Here is a 17,985-nt window from a genome sequence, read left to right as displayed (position 1 = left end):
TCAGTGTCCAATGTAATTAATTGTAGATTACTATTAGAAGGTAATGCACTTCGGGGACTGATTCTTATTTACCACCATTATGCTGTCCTGGTGTTGTAAACAATTATAGAAATATTTTAGTAATATGTTACTATTATATTTTAACTTTCCCTTTCTTTTGTATATTCTGAAATATGAATAAAGATGATTTTAGGATCTGGTTTAAAGTGCTTAAAAATCAAATTTGATAACACTTGTATCCATATAAAACATTTGTATGTATAGCATCCACGTGAAGCCATTGGAAATCTACACTGAATTTTAAGAGTTAGGTAAGTATTTTTGTAGAAGTATAACATCTCAATCATTTTAAATGAATTCTGATTTTTAACATCGTGCAGGTGCAGTCACCCTCCATCTGACAGCCACATTATATCCTGCAAAAAGTTCAGAATAATTCTTTTAAAACAGTGTGAGCCTTCCAGTGAAAGTGAACACTAGGGCAATTACTACCTTGAACAGGTCAGAATTGCATCATTGGAGGATTTTACTCATTAATACATACCTTTTGTACACCTTTTATTACTAGAATTCATTTACACACAAACAAAGCATTTCAGTTTGCACCATACCTTTTTTTGTTCCAGGCCTGAACAGTCAACTTCATTTAACATAATGATTGCTAGTCCTAAGTAGTTCAGTCAATCATTTGGCAAATATGGCTCTACTTAAAACCTGCCCCTTTTAAAGTATGGCAGAGTATTAGAGACCTTGCCTATTGATCTCTAACTGTTCTTTCTGAAAAAAAATAAACTTGCAAGTTTCAAAAACCAGCAATACAAATAATCTTGCCTTAGGCATCTTAGCTGTGATTGACTGTAATGAGCAGAGCTCTTGCAACAGATGATGCTGACAGTGTACAATTATTATGCTAGGACTTTGGAAATACGCTAAAATTAATAAACGTAACTCAGAACAATTGCTTTCAAGTGTCTGATTAGAGACTTAAACCAATCACTTTCCTTCATTATGTAAGAGTATCTAAAAGAAACTACATCGAAAAAACCCATATAAATACAACAGTAAGTTGAAAAGGGGAAGAGAAGACTCAAAAACAATGACTACTCAAAGTAGGTAAATTGATGGGGAGACGTTCTTCTGACATACACACTGATTATGTTTATACCAACATAAATATTTATGAAATGCTGAGGATACTGCTTTTGAAATACACTCCACAAAGCATCGGTTTTGTTCTTTGAAATACCATCATATATCAAAGCTAATTTTCTTTTCTAATTAAGTTGAAGAGTCAGGTTTTTTAGAGATAAAAAATCAGGAAATTATTTCCACTTTATAGAATTTAAACTGTTTATAGTCCCATTTTCATCTATTTATTTTCTATGGATCAATGTAAATGTACTGTTTAACTTGACTTAGTGCAAATGAGAATTTGAAGCCCCGAGACTTCTCCTTTCTTCCTTAGGTTGCTCAAACTATGCTTCCCCAAGTAAGTTTTGGCACATTTCTGTTCTTCTAGCTGAAATAGTGTTTACTTCAGTTAGTGTCATCCTTCTTTAGCCACTGAAAATCTATTGTCTTATTAATGAGAATCTCTATCTGAACTACTGTTTCTGTTCACAAAATATTTGATGTGATTTCTCTTGAGTTATTAGATAAAAATTCTAAAATCCCAGTAAATTATATTGAAACACTGTTGATTTGAGTTGAAATACCAAAAAAGTTATGCACAGTACTCTGTGTTCTGGTTTGGGGTTGCTGGTTTTACTTTGTATTAAAATAGAGCTAGAAAACATTGAACTAATACTTATGTTAGCAGCTAGACATAGAGCTCATCACTCCTGAGATAATATGTGTAGTTACTTTGCTGTTTAGTCCTTGAAGTAGTGTTTAGGGTTTACAAATGAGAGAAACATCAATTTTGTCTGTGTCATGCTGTAATTTTGTGGATCGACAGCTATACTTGAAGGACTAACAGAGTTTCTGCTAATTGCTATAGGTCATCCAAGTGAACTAGGCAGGACTTGTGTGCAGTTACTTATCTCCCTACAAGGCAGCATGGGGCAGCTGATAAGCAATATCTTAGAACTGTAGGGAGGCAGCGGCTGCTGGCTCAGAGCTTCAACTGGATTTTTGTGTCTCAATCCCTGTGACCAGCAGGGTAGTCTGATCTCAGCTAGCCCTAAACTCAGCAAAGGCCTCTACCACGCTTGATGCAGCATTTTGGCTTTTTTATAAACAGTGCATTACAGCTTCTGCTGGGCCTGTTTTGCACCTTAGTTTCTCTGTTCTTCAAACTCTGGTGTTGGGTTAAATTGAGTCACACAAACGAGCCATCAACTGGTAAAATCAAGCGTACATATCTGGAATATATTTGAAGCCCTTTTACCTCTTAGAGCTCATGCAGCATATTGTTGTCTGAAAATGGTTTAGTATAAGCATTTGGAAGTGACAGAATGAGGCATTTGATTTTACTTGTTCCCCACACTTGGAGTCCTTTGTCTGCACATAACAGTTATTTTCATGAATCTTCTCATGTATCACATTTACTTTAATAACTATATAGGAAAGCAGATTGGTTAATTGATAGACCCTATCTCAGCGTTGTTTTAAACTATTAGCAAATCATATGACTCTCAAAATGTGGATTCTGTATTTATATTTTCCCCAGTATGTTTGAATTTTACAGATGGCTAATATTCCATTCAGCCCACAGCAGTAGTTCTGAAGCAGAGAAGATAGTCAGCCAATCTTTTTCAGTGTCAGTAGTTGGCATTTAATTTCATATGCTGTGTATTATAAAATCCCCCTACAAACAAATAAAAAAGCCCCAAAACAAACAAACATGCTCTAAAGTTAAATCTTCGGTGCGTGATTATTTAGCATCAGCCTCATACATTCTTCTGCTGTGAGGCAGAAGTACAATAAAAATTTAAATGTCTTCCTGCTAAGTAGTGGAATTGAAATAGTTGTAGAAAGAAAATATACTGTACTGAACAGTAGGAATGCTGGATTTTGCCAGGCCTATGGTTTTTTATCAACTCACTGGAGCAAGTCTCTTTCTTGAAACAAATTATTTTGAGAACTCTGTAAAAGAAACCTGGCTTTGAAATGCTTGCAGCTCTTCTCATTTTGGAAGGCTTTTTGTATTTCGAAACATTGCTAATATGCAATTCTGGGTCATAACATTTGCCTTTCCTCTTAACAATAGGTTTAAGTTTACTAGCCAAGCACTGTATGCATTATGTTGGAGTGGGGTTGTCAGACTCCATAGTAATTAAAACACTGGAACAAACACTTTGAATATAGTCTGTATCTTACTGATCTGTATTTAATTGGAAGATGTGATTGTGTTCAAAAATTTCTTTGACATACTTTGCGTAAAGTTTAATTGCTGAGGTAGGAACCTGCAAGGACTTTGATGTAAAGGGTTTCTTACCAAATGTAATATACAGCTTGCTTTTTTAATTGTTTTGTTGTTTTTTCACACTTTAGTTTGATGAAATTCTCTGCTAACATTTTCTACATGAGGGTTATGAATTTATATTGAATTTTGCACTCTGCTTATTTCTATAAACTTTTATTTTGAGAGTAGGACATTGATTTTTACTTTCCATACTGGTTTCTGTATATTTTTTTTATTGTCCAAAGCCTTTGAGCTTAAGTTTTTTCAGACACTGAACTGTATCCAAACCTAATTATACAGGGGTTGCATTCGCCCACAGCGTATCAGTTAATTGTATGTTCATCAGAACTGAGCTGGAGTGAGGAGCTGGGCTATTCAAGCACAGAAAGTTGATATATTGGTCAATGTATCATGGTGACATGTGCAGGTATCTATCCCAAATACATTGGGTTTAGCTCTTGGTCTTTTGTCAGGAGTTTTGCACAACTTGCTCATTTGTTTCATATTTCAGATCAAGCTGTGGTCTTGGGACCATACTCGTGAACAGAATTCTCTGACTCCAGGGTAACTTTATAAGTAAAGCAGATCTTTGTCGAAATAGATGACAATGAAATTCAGTCAAAGAATGTGAAATTAGCTGTTCTAAGGACTGTCACAACACTGCAACCTTGTGTTTGAAGTGCAAGCTGTGTTTTCAGCTTGATTAACTTTATATAAATCTAGAAAACTTATATTTGAAAACATCAATGATAATCCACCAATATGAACTACCCTCTCCTATGTATTTTTGTGAAGAGGTTGAGGGATGAGTAGTCAGGTAGCACATCCAAATTGCAGATAGCACGGTTGCTGTTGTAATAGAGGCAGAAAGGATATGTTCCACAGTAGTACTAGCTTGTACAGTGTAGCTGTAGCTGTTTTTCTGTTTGATTTTATCATTTGTTGTTTGAATTCTTAAGCAAAGTATCCCATCATAGCTAAAGTGTGTCTCAATTTAGATAATAGTTACAGAGATTTCAGCTGTTGTGTAAATTGTGTTTAGAAACAAATAGACCATTTGATTACATTTTTATGTAAATTTATAGAGGTTTTTATTTTCATCTATTATGTTGATATATGTTTGTGTATATATAAGCTCATAGTGATGGTACATTATAGTAATAGGTTGCTTTGAATCAATGCCAAAAACAGAATACTACTTTACCTTAAATTCACAAATCATGTACCATTCAGAATATAAGTAACTCCATTTCCTTAATTATGTTGAAACCTATCTAGTTTATGAACTTAGAAATACTTTTGATTCACTTTTTTTTGTCTCAGAGTGTAACATTGTCAGCTACAGACATGAGACTGAGCATATAAGAGGTATGTCTCTGGATTCTTTAAGAACTGTGCCACAGTGCCCAGGTACCACATGGGCTGCTAGGCTGGCTGTTGGTATTTTACGTCTCTTTGAAGAAAAGGCTTCTGAAAGTGCCCAGGTCTACTGAAAAAAAAGGAAAATTAGAGATGTTTAAAATTGTGAAGGTTTTAAAGATGATTTTTAAAACAATTTTTTTTTTTTTTTTAGGAATTTAATACATATACATTCTCATCATGACAGGGTTGAGCCAGGTGGCAAGCAGGAGGCAGTTGCCAGAAGGAGGATTTCATATAGGCTAAAAGCAATGATACATGATTTGAGGAGGAACCTCAGGAGTGTTCTTCTTTGAGGACATTAGGAAAAAGATATTTCTGCTCTCTTCCTGCAGTGTTTGCCAAAAGGCTTCTTAGTTAGGCAGTATATAGCTCTTGGAAATAGACAAGGGATCTATGGTGTCAACTGTATAGTTTTAGTAGTATATTGACCTGGTTTTAGCTGAGAGAGAGAAAATTTTCTAGCATCTGGTACAGTGCTGTATTTTGGATTTAATGAGAAAATGTTGATAACACTGGTGTTTTAGTTGTCACTAAGTAATGCTTAGGATAAGTCAAGGACTTTACAGTTTCCATGCTCTGCTAGTGAGGAGATATACAAATGCTGAGAGGAGGGAGCATGAGCAGGACAGCTGACCTGAGCTAGCCAGAATGCTTTTCCTTCCCATAGGAGGTCATACCCAGTACAGAAACTGGGGGGAGCTGGCCAGGAGGGGCAGATTGCTACTGGGACGTTGGTCAGTGACTGGGGATCAACTGCACTGGGCAGCATTTGTCTTTTCTTTGATTTTATTTCTATTATAATCCTTTTCATTATTATTATGCATTTTAATTGTTGTCACTATATTTTATTTTATTAATTTTAGTAAACAGTTCTTATCTCAACCCATGAGTTTTACATTTTTTTCAATTCTTCTCCTCATTCCAATGGGAGAGGGAGGAGTGAGCAAGAGGCTGCCTGGTGCTTAGGTGGTGGATAGGGTTGTACCACAACCATGTCTTAACATGAGACAAAATATTTCAGAGGAGTTTCTTTTCTGTCATTTGTCTTTTACTTTATAGCAGTATTTTCCTTTTGAATTAAATTAAAATTTTTAAAAATCACTTTTTCCAGTTTAGAACAAAGACATAAGAGGGAGAAGAATACACCATAACTGGTTGGGAGAAATGCCTTTAAGATTTCTTTTTCTCCCTTATTTGCTAAATGAGAGGTGTTAGGAATAGATGACATAGAATCAAAGTATTTTTTATTACAATAAATATGATTTTAAGATATTCTTTTAGACTAACTTATCACTGAACTTTTGAAAGTGGTGTGATCAGCTCAAAACATTAAAAAAAAACTAATGAAATATTGCAAGTTGCAGTACACAAAAAAGAAAATTAGATCCCTTGATATAGAGGAAAAAATTCATGACATGTACTTGCAGTGTCTGAGCTTGACAACTTGTGTACTAAACAACAGCATCGTGTGGCTTGAAATGGATGGTATACTAAAATAGGAAACTTAACAGTACTGGATATTTTAACAGTAGTGTAAGATTAGTACAGTATCTGGCAAGAGCACAGACTCAGTATCTATGTCGGCTTCTATAAAAAACAATTAGTAAATTATGAAGACTCTTGAATTTAAACAGTCTGCAATATCAGAATATTTGCTTTCTTGGATGATTTGTTTGTGTTAACCTGTACCAGTTTGCCATAATGACTGAGAGAATAATAAAGCTGATCTGTTTGCTTTGTCAAAAGGCATTTATTATAAGTGACATATACTAAAAAGGTATCTTTTTTGAAGGAGACAAGGTCAGTAACCAGTAAATGCTCTTTTCTAGAAACTATAAAAAGTAATAAGATACTTAAAATGATGAATATGGCTTCTAAAGTTAACATTTTCACCCTGAGTGATGTACAACATTCCATTGCCAAAATCTTTGTAATGAATAATGTACTTATGTACACAGAGTTTTCAGGGGTTTGTAATTTTTTTATGCTGTACTTTATTCTTTGCAATTTGAAAAATCTACATTTTCATTTCTTAGGAAGTAAGCGTAGAAAGCAGAGTTGTTGAAATGTTTTGAGTTGTATTTAAACCAATTGTTGGCAGATAACTGAAAGGAGGAGGATTGTGTGAAGAATCTCCAGGATCATCTCCTGCACCTTACTTGCAGTCTCAAAGTCTTTGAATCCATAAGTAATTTCTCTGTGACACGGAGAAAGGGTGTTTTTTTTACTGTAGAAGTCTCAAAAAAGAATAGATGGGAGAGTCTGTTTTCCCAATTAAGGCTTTTCCAGAGCTGATGTTCCCCAACACACAAATCATATTTTATTAAAGTCTTATACAGAAAGTTTCACAGCTACCAGTAGTTATCAAAAGCCAAAAAGCTGTGGTTCATCTGTCTAGGGATAACACTCTGAAAATTTATATCAGGTTACCTTGAAGGGTTTTTTTATTTCTTTTTTTCTTTATTTTCTTCAGAGCTTCAACAATTAATCATAGAATTTAGAAGAAATTTAGTTAGTACTGAAGTTTGATCCTTAGGATGTTGGGGAAGACCAGCATCATAATTTTCTTCAGAATTTCTCAGGGCAGAGGGGGACACTTAAAGCCACAGTAGGAGAATGTTCAGTATTTAAAAGCTTATATATTCATATGATAGGTAAATAATTTGAAAGTGCTCCCTACATATGCTGACTGCATGAATATGCACTACAGGTTTCTATGTTAGTTTTATGCATAAAATATGGACTGTAAGAGGAGTGGGAAAAAAGAGGAGATGCGTTCTTTAATCCTTCAATATAGGCAAGTTAAACATCCTCCTTTTTCTCTAGGAGATATGGAAGATTCAAGTTTCCAAAAAATATGGTATTTATCTTGATTTTTGTCCTACTATAGACTGGAAGGAAACAATTTCTGGTGTTTTCAGAAAATGGGAGGAAAATGCTTTTCTCACAGAACTGACTTTACCAATACTTCTCTTTTTACTATTACATCATGCATGAGATTTCCTCTGGCCTGTTTTATGCAGGTATTACAATATAGTTGTTTGCCTGAATTGATTTCATTAGTCCTTTCAGGATCAATATGTAATTGAGTACCAGTGCTAGAGAGATGAAAAAATATGAAGGTCTCTAAGCCATCTAATCCAGGTTTTCCAGTAGGAGTCCATTTGGAATTTCACTTCATATTGTTGCATGGGTGACAAGATTAAAAAAGTGCTTGTAGTGAAGCTCATTCTCTTGTAATTTGAAGGCAAATATAGAGTTTTTATTTGCTTCTGGTAGTATGAATGGTAAGAAGATTCACTCAAATATGAGTGAAGTGTCAGAATTGCTTAATATCCAAAAGCTTCACAGCCAGGAAAAAATAGGATTGTTTGATTTGGGTTTTTTTTTTAATAATTATAAACACCATATGCTATCTAGATCTGATGTATGTTGATTCTATTTAAAATCTGTAGATTGTTCCATTGTATTCATTTTTCACAAAGGTAGTGAAATTTAAGTTATTTACAATTACTGAATGAGTTCATTATCCTGTTTGTATAATTTGGCCCAACTGCAATTATATTTATAGAAATACATTAAGGTGAAACTGTTTAATTTTTGTTCTGATGTCTCCAGTGTCCAGCTCATCAGCTTTAAATAGGGTCTTTTTCATGGAATTTTAGGTCCTTGAAAAGCTTGTTCAGCATTATACACATAATCAAACTTGATTATGAACTACTTGCTTTAACTGCTTTTTAAGTATTTCATGTCATACTTAATTCAAAATACAAAGCAAGCAAAATAAAAGACATCTCTTGATGCTGTATCTTTTAAATATGCCTTCATTTCTACTTAGCCTGATTCTTTGAGAGAATTACCTGTAGAGATGTCTAAAGAAGAGAGATCAAGAAAACTTTAGTGACCTGTAGGGTCATCAGCTTCCAAGCAATCAGCAGCAGCATTACTACTTTGTGTTATAAATGTGTTTCTAGCCTAATAAACATTGCTGTGAATTTTCATTATAGTAATAGGATATATTTATTATTTGTGGAAAAATAATAAATAATTTATTTGTGGGAATTGTGATCTTGAAGTCATGTACATAGTAAAGTTGTCCAATGGGCACAAGATGTAGGAAATAACAAACTTGAATTAATTCCTAGAAAAAAATTAGTATGCATTGCACTTCAATGATTTGTCTTTGTTTTGTTTCTCTAATAAAGATTTCAGTTAATTTCACCTTTGTTTTCTGTCTCTCCCGCATTAGTTCCCTTGTCATGATTTGCATCATTTGTAGCAGCTGGCTTCTTGTCAATCTGTAATTTGGACCTTTACATCAAAGAGCAAATTAATAACAGGAAAAAGTATCCCAATAGTTTTTTCTATGCATAGAGGCTTTCCAAATTATCAAGAAGTGAATAATGCTGATTGTTCCCAGAAATGACAAGTGGAACATAGGGAAGGGATCAGTACATGCTTCACTAGTACCATTAGTTATATCTGTAAGTAAGCAGTTTCGTCGATTACCTGTACCTCCCTTTCCTAGAGCCTTCCTTCAGCAGTTGTAAAGTTAAATAAGAAATAGCAATTAAAAAAGTTACATGAAATGATACACCTTAATGATCTCAAATGCATAAGTACTCTCAGGAATTCAGTGGAAGGCCTGCTTCCAGCCTTAATGTCGGTTCCTTTTACCTATACTACATCTTAAAAACATAGCCAAAAAAGCCTACTTCAATTTGTTCTATCGTAATTTATGAACTTCTCTTTTTCCTTCTAAACAAGGAAAGCGAGAGACCCTTCTAAAATCAAGGAACATGTACAAAAGGCAACAATATACAAAATTATATATATATATATATACACAATATACAAAAGTATATTGTTCAGAAGGTGCTCATAGAGACATGTCTGAAGTGTGAGCAGTCATGTTTAGACCCTTAATGTACTTTTCTAATATGAGCAAGTAATTTAGTCTTCTATCATGTCACTACACTGTGTTAAATTCCTTTTTTTCTTAATGACCATTACTAATGGTTAAGAAGTTATTGCTTTTCCTTTATGTTGCATTTCTATTGTTCTTAAAAACAAACCAAAAAACAAAACCCAAGAAAAAGCACCATTCAAGCAACACTTGTTCCTGTGGTGGGGAAATAGAGGGAGCGGAGGTGGAAAAGTCAGTATATGATATAAACATGGAGGAGGTATGCTCTACTTACAGTGAAATATTCTATGGAAATGATGGGCTAGTTTAGTATAATTTGTTTACTATCGTCTATTGCTTATTTCCCCTATTTTTATGTTTTTCTTTAACAAACAGGCATGATTTCCTTTCCTTTTACCTTTACAAGGTACATATCATCTCTGACTTTCTGATGTTTTTGCTGTCTTTAACTAAGCTGTCTCATGTAGTTTTCAATAGTGCGTGGAACACGAAAGAAGGTAATAGCTTGCTCAGCTCTTAAAGGAATATTGAATTTGATTAGATACAGTGTATGTTTTGTAGCTATATATTTATTCATTTTCTGTAACATATTGTTAGCACAGTTTAAGAGCTCAGTCCAGCATTATTCCAAGGTCATTTTCAAAGTCCTGCTGTGATTCTGATTCTTTTATATTTTTGTCTGGTTTTGAGCTGAATATAAAATTTAGTAGTTTAGCTTTTGAACAGGAAATTTAATTTACAACTTGTCAGTTTATTTACAAAATGGATACAACCATGAAGAAGTCTCCTAAATATATATACAGCATTTCTCTTTTGTTCTTTTTTCATTTCTTTAAAAATCACTTTGAAAATCTAAATTCATAGCTGTCACTGTTGACCATATCCTCTGGGCCTTCCAGGCAGCTCAAGCTATGCAAGACAGCAGATGGTAGCTGCACATGCAGAGTATCCATCCAGGAAGCAACACTTGCCTTCTCTCAGCATCCTTGCCCTTTGTCTGCCCACAAAACTCCAGTTTATTGACAAAACTTCAGAAACTCCTTGTAGAAATGTGTCTTTTTTATTTTTAATAGAAAGCCTTTCAAGTTTGATCATTGCTTCCCACACATATTTCCAGATATGCCCCTTGTCTCTGTTTTATGGTGAGTGGGTGTTATGTGTAATCTCTGAAATGTCTAGGGTGAATCAACTATGATAGGCTTTGAAACATGAGTTTAAGTTTCAAGATACACAACACCTTTTAATCTTGTTTAAAATTAATAATCCAAAATGACTGAGAGTCTAGTAGTCAATGGGTTAACACAAGGTAGAACCACTAAGTCCATTTAGATTTGTCTCTATTTGTAGTAATGACAGTCTATGAAACAAGAAATGTTTGTTTACATTAAAGTCATTCACAATACTGAATCCCAACTGACGTGTTACTCTGAATCTTTAGTTTTGACAACTGAGATTTCCTTTGGAGACTCTGCATAAGAGAAGCTAAGCTTTTTGTGATTAGATTAGGTTTTTTTCTCCCATTCCTTTTAATGGAGTATGATCCAAGTCTGAATAAACTCATTCCTTGTCTTAAGGCTGTGTGTGGTAGATAATCAAGATGAGACTGGGAAACTTGTGAAGCAATGCTACTCTAGAAAAACAAATTGAAATGCAATGGCATTTACATATACACAAAGAGATCTGAACAGGTGGGCACACAGAAGAACTCAGTCCTCAAATATATTTCACTGTAGCATGAAATATGTCTGTGGTGCCTGAGACACTGTTATGTTTGGAAAAGAAACTCCCCTTGCAAGGTTGCTGAGTTATCATGGAACTGTGGATTAGTTTGGATTGGAAGTAACTTTAAAGATCATCTAGTTCCAACTTCTCTGCCATAGGCAGGGGCACCTTCCACTTAGACGAGGTTGCTCAAAGCCCAATGCCACCTGGCCTTGAACACTGCCAAGAAGGAGCTGTCCACAACCTCTCTGCACAACCTGTTCCAGTGCCTCACCACACTCACAGTGGAGAACTTACTCCTTACATCGCATCAAAATATAACCTCTTTCAATTTGAAGACATTTCCCCTCAGTCTATCACTACATGCCCTTGAAAAAAAGCCTCTCTCTGGCTTTCTTGTGGGACCTTTTTAGGTAGTGGAAAGCTGCTGTAAGTTTTCCCCAGAGCCTTCTACTTCTCCAGGCTGAACAACCCCAACTTTCTCAGCCTGTTTTCAGAGGAGAGGTGTTCCAGCCCTCTGATTATCTTAATGTCTCTTCCCTGGACTGACTCCAACAGTTCCATGTCCTTTTGTTGGAGGCCTCAGAGCTGAATGCAGTATTGCAGGTGTGATCACACCAGAGCCGCGGGGAAGAGTCACATCCTTCAGCTTACTGACTATATACTTCTTTTGGTGCAGCCCAGGATATAGTTAGTGCATACTGTTAGATCCTCGAGTTGTCATATGCCTTAAGTCACTGAGTTTCAGTATCAAATGCTGAATGCAACATCATTGAGCTTTACGGTCCACTGTCTTTATTGCCTATTATTTGAACTACAGTGTCTTTTAAAATTTTTCTGGGAAGTGAGGAATGAAAATTCAAGTAATCTTTTTTAACAGCTGTTTTTATACTATGAGAAACAATAACAATAGTATTTATAGCAGGGATAAGAAGTCCAAAAAGAATGATTAGAGTGCATCTAGCTGTTTCGTTTGAAGTTTAATTGATAAAATGGGAAATTTCTGTCTCTCTGGTTATGTGAATGGTAGTGCTGATTTCTGTTAAGTGCTCTAAAACAATGGGCTTCGACTATTAGTGATGTTTTCTGTTTTCATAATGACTCTAAAATTTGTATCCCATTTGACTGAATTTCTCTTGCCCTTATTAAGGAATGGGAAAGAAGTTTTTAAGTATGAAATGATAGCATAGAGGTTAGAATTCATTCACCACTTTAATACTTCCTCGGTAGTTCATGGGTATTTTGCTCTGGTAGTTTTATTGAGCAAACCAGTTAATAAGCATGAAAGTTCTGAGAGATATTTTAATCATACAATGACCAATTTGGATGTGGAGAATTATTATTTATTATTTAAAACTGGTAAAAAAATGAAATATACTTCAATATGTTTTACTTCTGCAATTTTAGTGTGTGTTTAGCATGTGATTTCACAGATCCTTAATATTCTTAAATACAGGTAATGAATTTGGACATCCAGAATGGCTTGACTTCCCCAGAAAAGGGAATAATGAGAGCTACCACTATGCCAGAAGACAGTTTAATCTTACTGAGGATCATCTTCTTCGCTATAGATTCCTAAATGCATTTGATAGAGATATGAATAAACTGGAGGAAAGATTTGGCTGGCTTGCATCTCCCCAGGTAAGCTGTACAAAATAAATTCTAAATGTTTAGTCTCCAGCTGCGTACATGTTCAGAATAACAATAGCAAATTTACATGCAGAAATTTTAAACTACGCTTTATTATGCACTATGTAATGCCCCACCTTGTATTTCAAGTTGACAAAACATGGCACTGAAAGACTTCCCACAGATAATAGAAATCTAAACTAGTCTCCTTTTAACTTCATAGCAAGCTCTTTTCCTATTATTTTTGCAATTTTCATTGTGTAACTGCAGATTGGATAAAGTAGACAATAAAATTATCTGTAATTCAATCCAAGGATAGCTTTGGGAAAGTATAAATTGATCTGACCGTTGACTTCCACATAAATAATTATTTTGTTCCTCAGAAAACACTTTCAGTATAGTGGAAGTTACAATCTCTTGGTTTTCAAGATGTCACTTTAGCATTTGCCCTTTTTACCCAAATATTGCACTGTGATTTTTATCAAAGCAACTCAATTATTATAATTTATCAATGTTTAATTTTTTTAATAATGGTCACAATCCATTTTTAATATTTTTGTTAAATGGATGTCCAGTTATTTATTAATGGCTTTAGCAAATGGAACAAAGGTGGTATGTGCAGCAGTGGCTTATCAAAGCTGTTTTTCTCACAGATTTGAAAAAAACAAGGAAAAAACCCCATATCTAGTGCTTTGTTTTCTAAATTAATTAACAATCGATGTGATGGAGATCCCCATAACGAGTAGACTGGAGATATTATTTGATAAACAGAATCCATTTTTCTGCTAAAAGAAAGGGTGATAAAAAGACCATGTTTACAAGTCTTTGAGGAAGAACTTTTTGTTGACGTATAAAGAAACTACAGTTTAGTATTCATAAAATTTATATGACGTTACATAGGTAACCAATTTCAGTTTATGTGTTAATACATCTATCTTTGTTGCTTGAAACTTTGACCACTTTACTTCAAATGAGGTATAGAATAGTTGGAAATGAAATATTTAATAGTATTGGATTTTTGTTTTGTTTTGTAGGCCTATGTGAGTGAAAAGCATGAATCCAATAAGGTCATAGCATTTGAGAGAGCAGGTCTCATTTTTATTTTCAACTTCCATCCATATCAGAGTTATGTGGACTACAGAGTGGGTATTGAAACTCCAGGAAAATATCCTTTTCTTCATTGTTTGCTTGTACAGAAAAACTTTAGAAGTTGAAAACTAATTTTATTTCTGTTTCCTACTATGAATGCAAACTGTAGTTAAAAGGTAAAAAAACCACTTATTTGTCATCAATATAATATTTCTTTAACACTTAACGTACAGCAAAAAAAGTTTGAAAATTTGCCTTTTTCACAATGGATCATTTTGTAGAAACTAAAAGTAAAAGAATGAATGTTAAAGTTTCCTGGTGATCTCTTGTTGTTTGGCATTATGTTGAGGCGTAAAAAGCAAATAACCTCTATTTCTCAAATAAACTACAGAAGATTATCAGAGTAAGATGGGGCTGTGCATGTAGTCACACAGGAAAATGCATTAACCTAAATCTTCATTAGGAAGATTCTGTTTTATGACTGAGATGGACTGAAAATTTGCTCTTAGCTCAACTTAGCAGTAAGTACTTACTCTTGAGCAGTTGGTTGGTTTTCCATTTGTGTCCAAATACTTAACATTCAGGGAGATAAAAAAATAATGCTAACTTGGCAGAGGAATTTAATTTGCCCGAATTCAATTTGTTCAAGTCCTTTGACAAGCAGTCTAGTAAATCTGGTTGTGTGAGTTTAAAGCACTGCAGTTCTGGTTTTAGCCTACTTTAGCAGCAGTTCTAGGAAACTACTGTGATATTTCATTTGCTTTAGTTCAATGTATTATTGTAACTACTGGGTGCTGCTGGACCTACAGAGTCTCAGAACCTTAGTTAGATTGTTTAGAAATCTCAAGTCAAACCCACCTTTTTCGGTGCCTGCCTCTGCTACCTCTGAGCTCCTCCTGGCAAAGGTAAAACAGGATAGTAAATTTGAGTAGTAAAATTTTATTCTGGTGTTGTGAAATATAGCAATGCTTTACCATCGTAGCTTTCACATCTTCACCTGTTTAAGCTGATGCTACTGCACTTCATCTCTTGTATGATATTCTTTGAGTTCTGTAGATGGAAAAGATGTAAGTTCTGCGTTAAGGACTACAACACATAACAGAATTATCATTACTTTTTTGCTGATAGTTATACAGATAATGAGTAAATCTAATGCTTTGTTCACTTTCTGCCTTTCTTTCTCAAAGATACTAGAGGCTCAATTGTCAGAAATGCCTAAATTTTTTTTTTTTTTAAACTCTTAATTTTTGTATCACTTCTTTTGTTACACATCTTCATCAGGCTTATATTTAGTTATGATTATATGTGAATCTCTTTTCCTAACTTAATTTTCTAGTTTGTGCTAAATCAATTGAATATCTAGGCATTGTTTTTCTGGTAGTGTAAATACATTGCACACATTATTACAAAAACTCTGATTGCCATATAGAACTAAGATTAAGCTGTGCTCTGGATGTGGGAACAACTTTCTACTGTATTTTGGCCTGAAACAATCACTGCTAATTGGTTGTTTGGGTTTTTTTAATGTAAGAAGAGACTAATTTAAAAAATGTTTCCCATTCACTTGGTAGTAGATGATATTTTTTACATTCTTTATGTTTATTTTGATTCACTGAAAATCATATTGAAACTTAAAAATAGCTTAAGTGTGTTCAAAGCAAGTATGATATAAAGAAAGCAAAGATGCGATGCTTCATATTTGAAGTTTATCTTGTATTTTCTAATATGTTTAGTGTCAATACACATGTATCTGTCTTGTGTGCTGTGTCATTTTATTTACAGCATATATTATTAGATAATTTAAACTTAAAAGGCCTTTGTTTAAGCACAAAGATCCAGATTAACTTTTCATTCACTCACGTAAAGTTTTTATACTGCCCCATAACAACAGCTTATATGCTTTTGTTAAGGTGTCTTGTCTGACTAAGCCCTCCTGTCCCAAGGACACAGTGGATTTTGTGGTTCGCTGTCCTCAGTGTGTGACACACTCCACAGCCCTTGATAGGAACAGAGGGCTGTAAATGCTGCTGATGCTCTTTTCTGTGAAGCATAGTGCATCTTCAGCTCTGCTGAGAACTTTGTTTATTTGGTTAAGGAAATGTTTGTCACCTCTTATGCTACTGTACTGTTATACTCTGAGAGGAAGTAGTTCTCTTAATTTAGTATTCTCACTTGGGAATCACTAATGTAGAATATTCTCATAAACCACCTTTACAAGAACCTTCCCCTGTTCATTTTATTCTGCCAATTTGATGCATGAACCAGGGGAAATTTCTGAAAACCATCTCAGAGAGAACTGTTGCCAGATGACTCTCTGCCTGATTTAACCGTGGATTTTTGAGTCCGAATGTGGGAACTATCTCTTTCTTCCAATATCTTGTATTCTGAAGATGCAAATCATTCTAAATAATAAAAGATTGAAAGAGCTGGTCTGAAATGATCTTCAGATTTCAAAAGCTACAAGACTTTACATGTTTATCCCTCAAGGTGAACTCAGCAGTGTTTCCAATGCAGAAGAATAAAAAAACCTCCTCTTGACTGGAAAAAAAAAAAAAAGAAAAGAAAAAAAGCTCATAAAGATATTTTGCTCGAATTAAATGAGTGTGTTTGAACAAATAATTTGGTTGCCTTAAATCTGGAGTTTTAGCTTCCAAAAGCAGATTGAATGTATCTTTCCTGAAACTAAATTTAAGAATCATAGAATCATAGGGATTGGAAGGGACCTTTAGAGATCATCTAGTCCAACCCCCCTGCAGAAGCAGGGTCACCTAGATCGGGTCGCACAGGGACATGTCCAGACGGGTCTTGAAGACCTCTAAGGAAGGAGACTCCACAACCCCTCTAGGTAGCCTGTTCCACTGCTTCGTCGCCCTCTAAGAAGGTGCAGTGGTTTCTGTTGAGCGTTGAAATAAAAATCATAATATTTCTTTTTAAATCATCATGCATAAAAAGGAGAAAATAACAAAGGAGGGAAAAGGAAAAAGCAATTTTAACTTAGGTTAAAATTTTTAATTTGACTCAAACATCTTTTTTGCTTTTCTCTTTGGCCTTTAATTTAAAGTCTCATTAATTAAGATTTTTTTTTTAATCTGGGAAGCTTATTTATTATCTATAAGATGTATTCAAGGTTATCCCATGGATTAAACTTTTGGAATTCTTTTCTAAACAAAGTGCATCAAATAAAACAACATACTCTGATGCCTACACCATAAAAATCTCACTTTTTTAATGTCTGTTGCAAGCAAAGTCTAAGCTTATTGAACAAGAAGTTGGCCCTGAACATCTTGAACATACCTAAATTTTCAATTTCTGTTCTAAGAGAAAGATAAACAATACTGTGACTACCAGTTGCATTCTCAGTATCTTTTCATTGACAATAAAGACAGAAGCTCACCATTAGCCCATTCGTCTGTATGAAAGCCTTCTTATAACTCAAGGAAGACATGTGGTTACAGAACTATCATCAAGTGAGAACTATGGAAATCTTAGTCATAGCTGGCATGCAATGTGCTTTACATGCTTATCATCATAATTGCTTATTTTCAGGAAACTCAAACTGAACATATGTAACACTTTGGCATTATTAGACTGGTGGAGAGGCAGGTAGTCACCGAAATGCTTCTCTGAAACCAATCTCAAAAGCAGAATCATGCTACAGCAGTTCCTTAGGCATTCTCAACTTAGCTGTGTAGTAGTAATAAAATGTGCACAGTCTTAAGTGACAGCACATTTGAGATACTGTAGCATGTAGTGAGAGTAACTAATATTGTCACACTTCTTGTGATTCTGT

At 34.5% G+C, this 17,985-nt stretch overlaps 1 protein-coding gene across 1 annotated transcript in view; it reads left to right on the top strand.

The window, feature by feature from the left end:
* GBE1 (1,4-alpha-glucan branching enzyme 1) overlaps window positions 1-17,985 on the top strand; it is a 163,643-nt gene that overhangs the window by 123,095 nt on the left and 22,563 nt on the right. Inside the window, exons 13-14 of the mRNA XM_062002662.1 lie at window positions 12,934-13,118; window positions 14,141-14,271. Coding sequence (XP_061858646.1) covers window positions 12,934-13,118; window positions 14,141-14,271 — 316 coding nt within the window. The remainder of the gene's footprint in view (window positions 1-12,933; window positions 13,119-14,140; window positions 14,272-17,985) is intronic.

This window comes from Colius striatus, chromosome 1, assembly GCF_028858725.1.
Source record: "Colius striatus isolate bColStr4 chromosome 1, bColStr4.1.hap1, whole genome shotgun sequence".
Taxonomy (NCBI): Eukaryota; Metazoa; Chordata; class Aves; order Coliiformes; family Coliidae; genus Colius; species Colius striatus.
The sequence above is the reverse complement of the archived record's forward strand: the minus strand, read 5'-3'. Positions and strand labels throughout refer to the sequence as shown.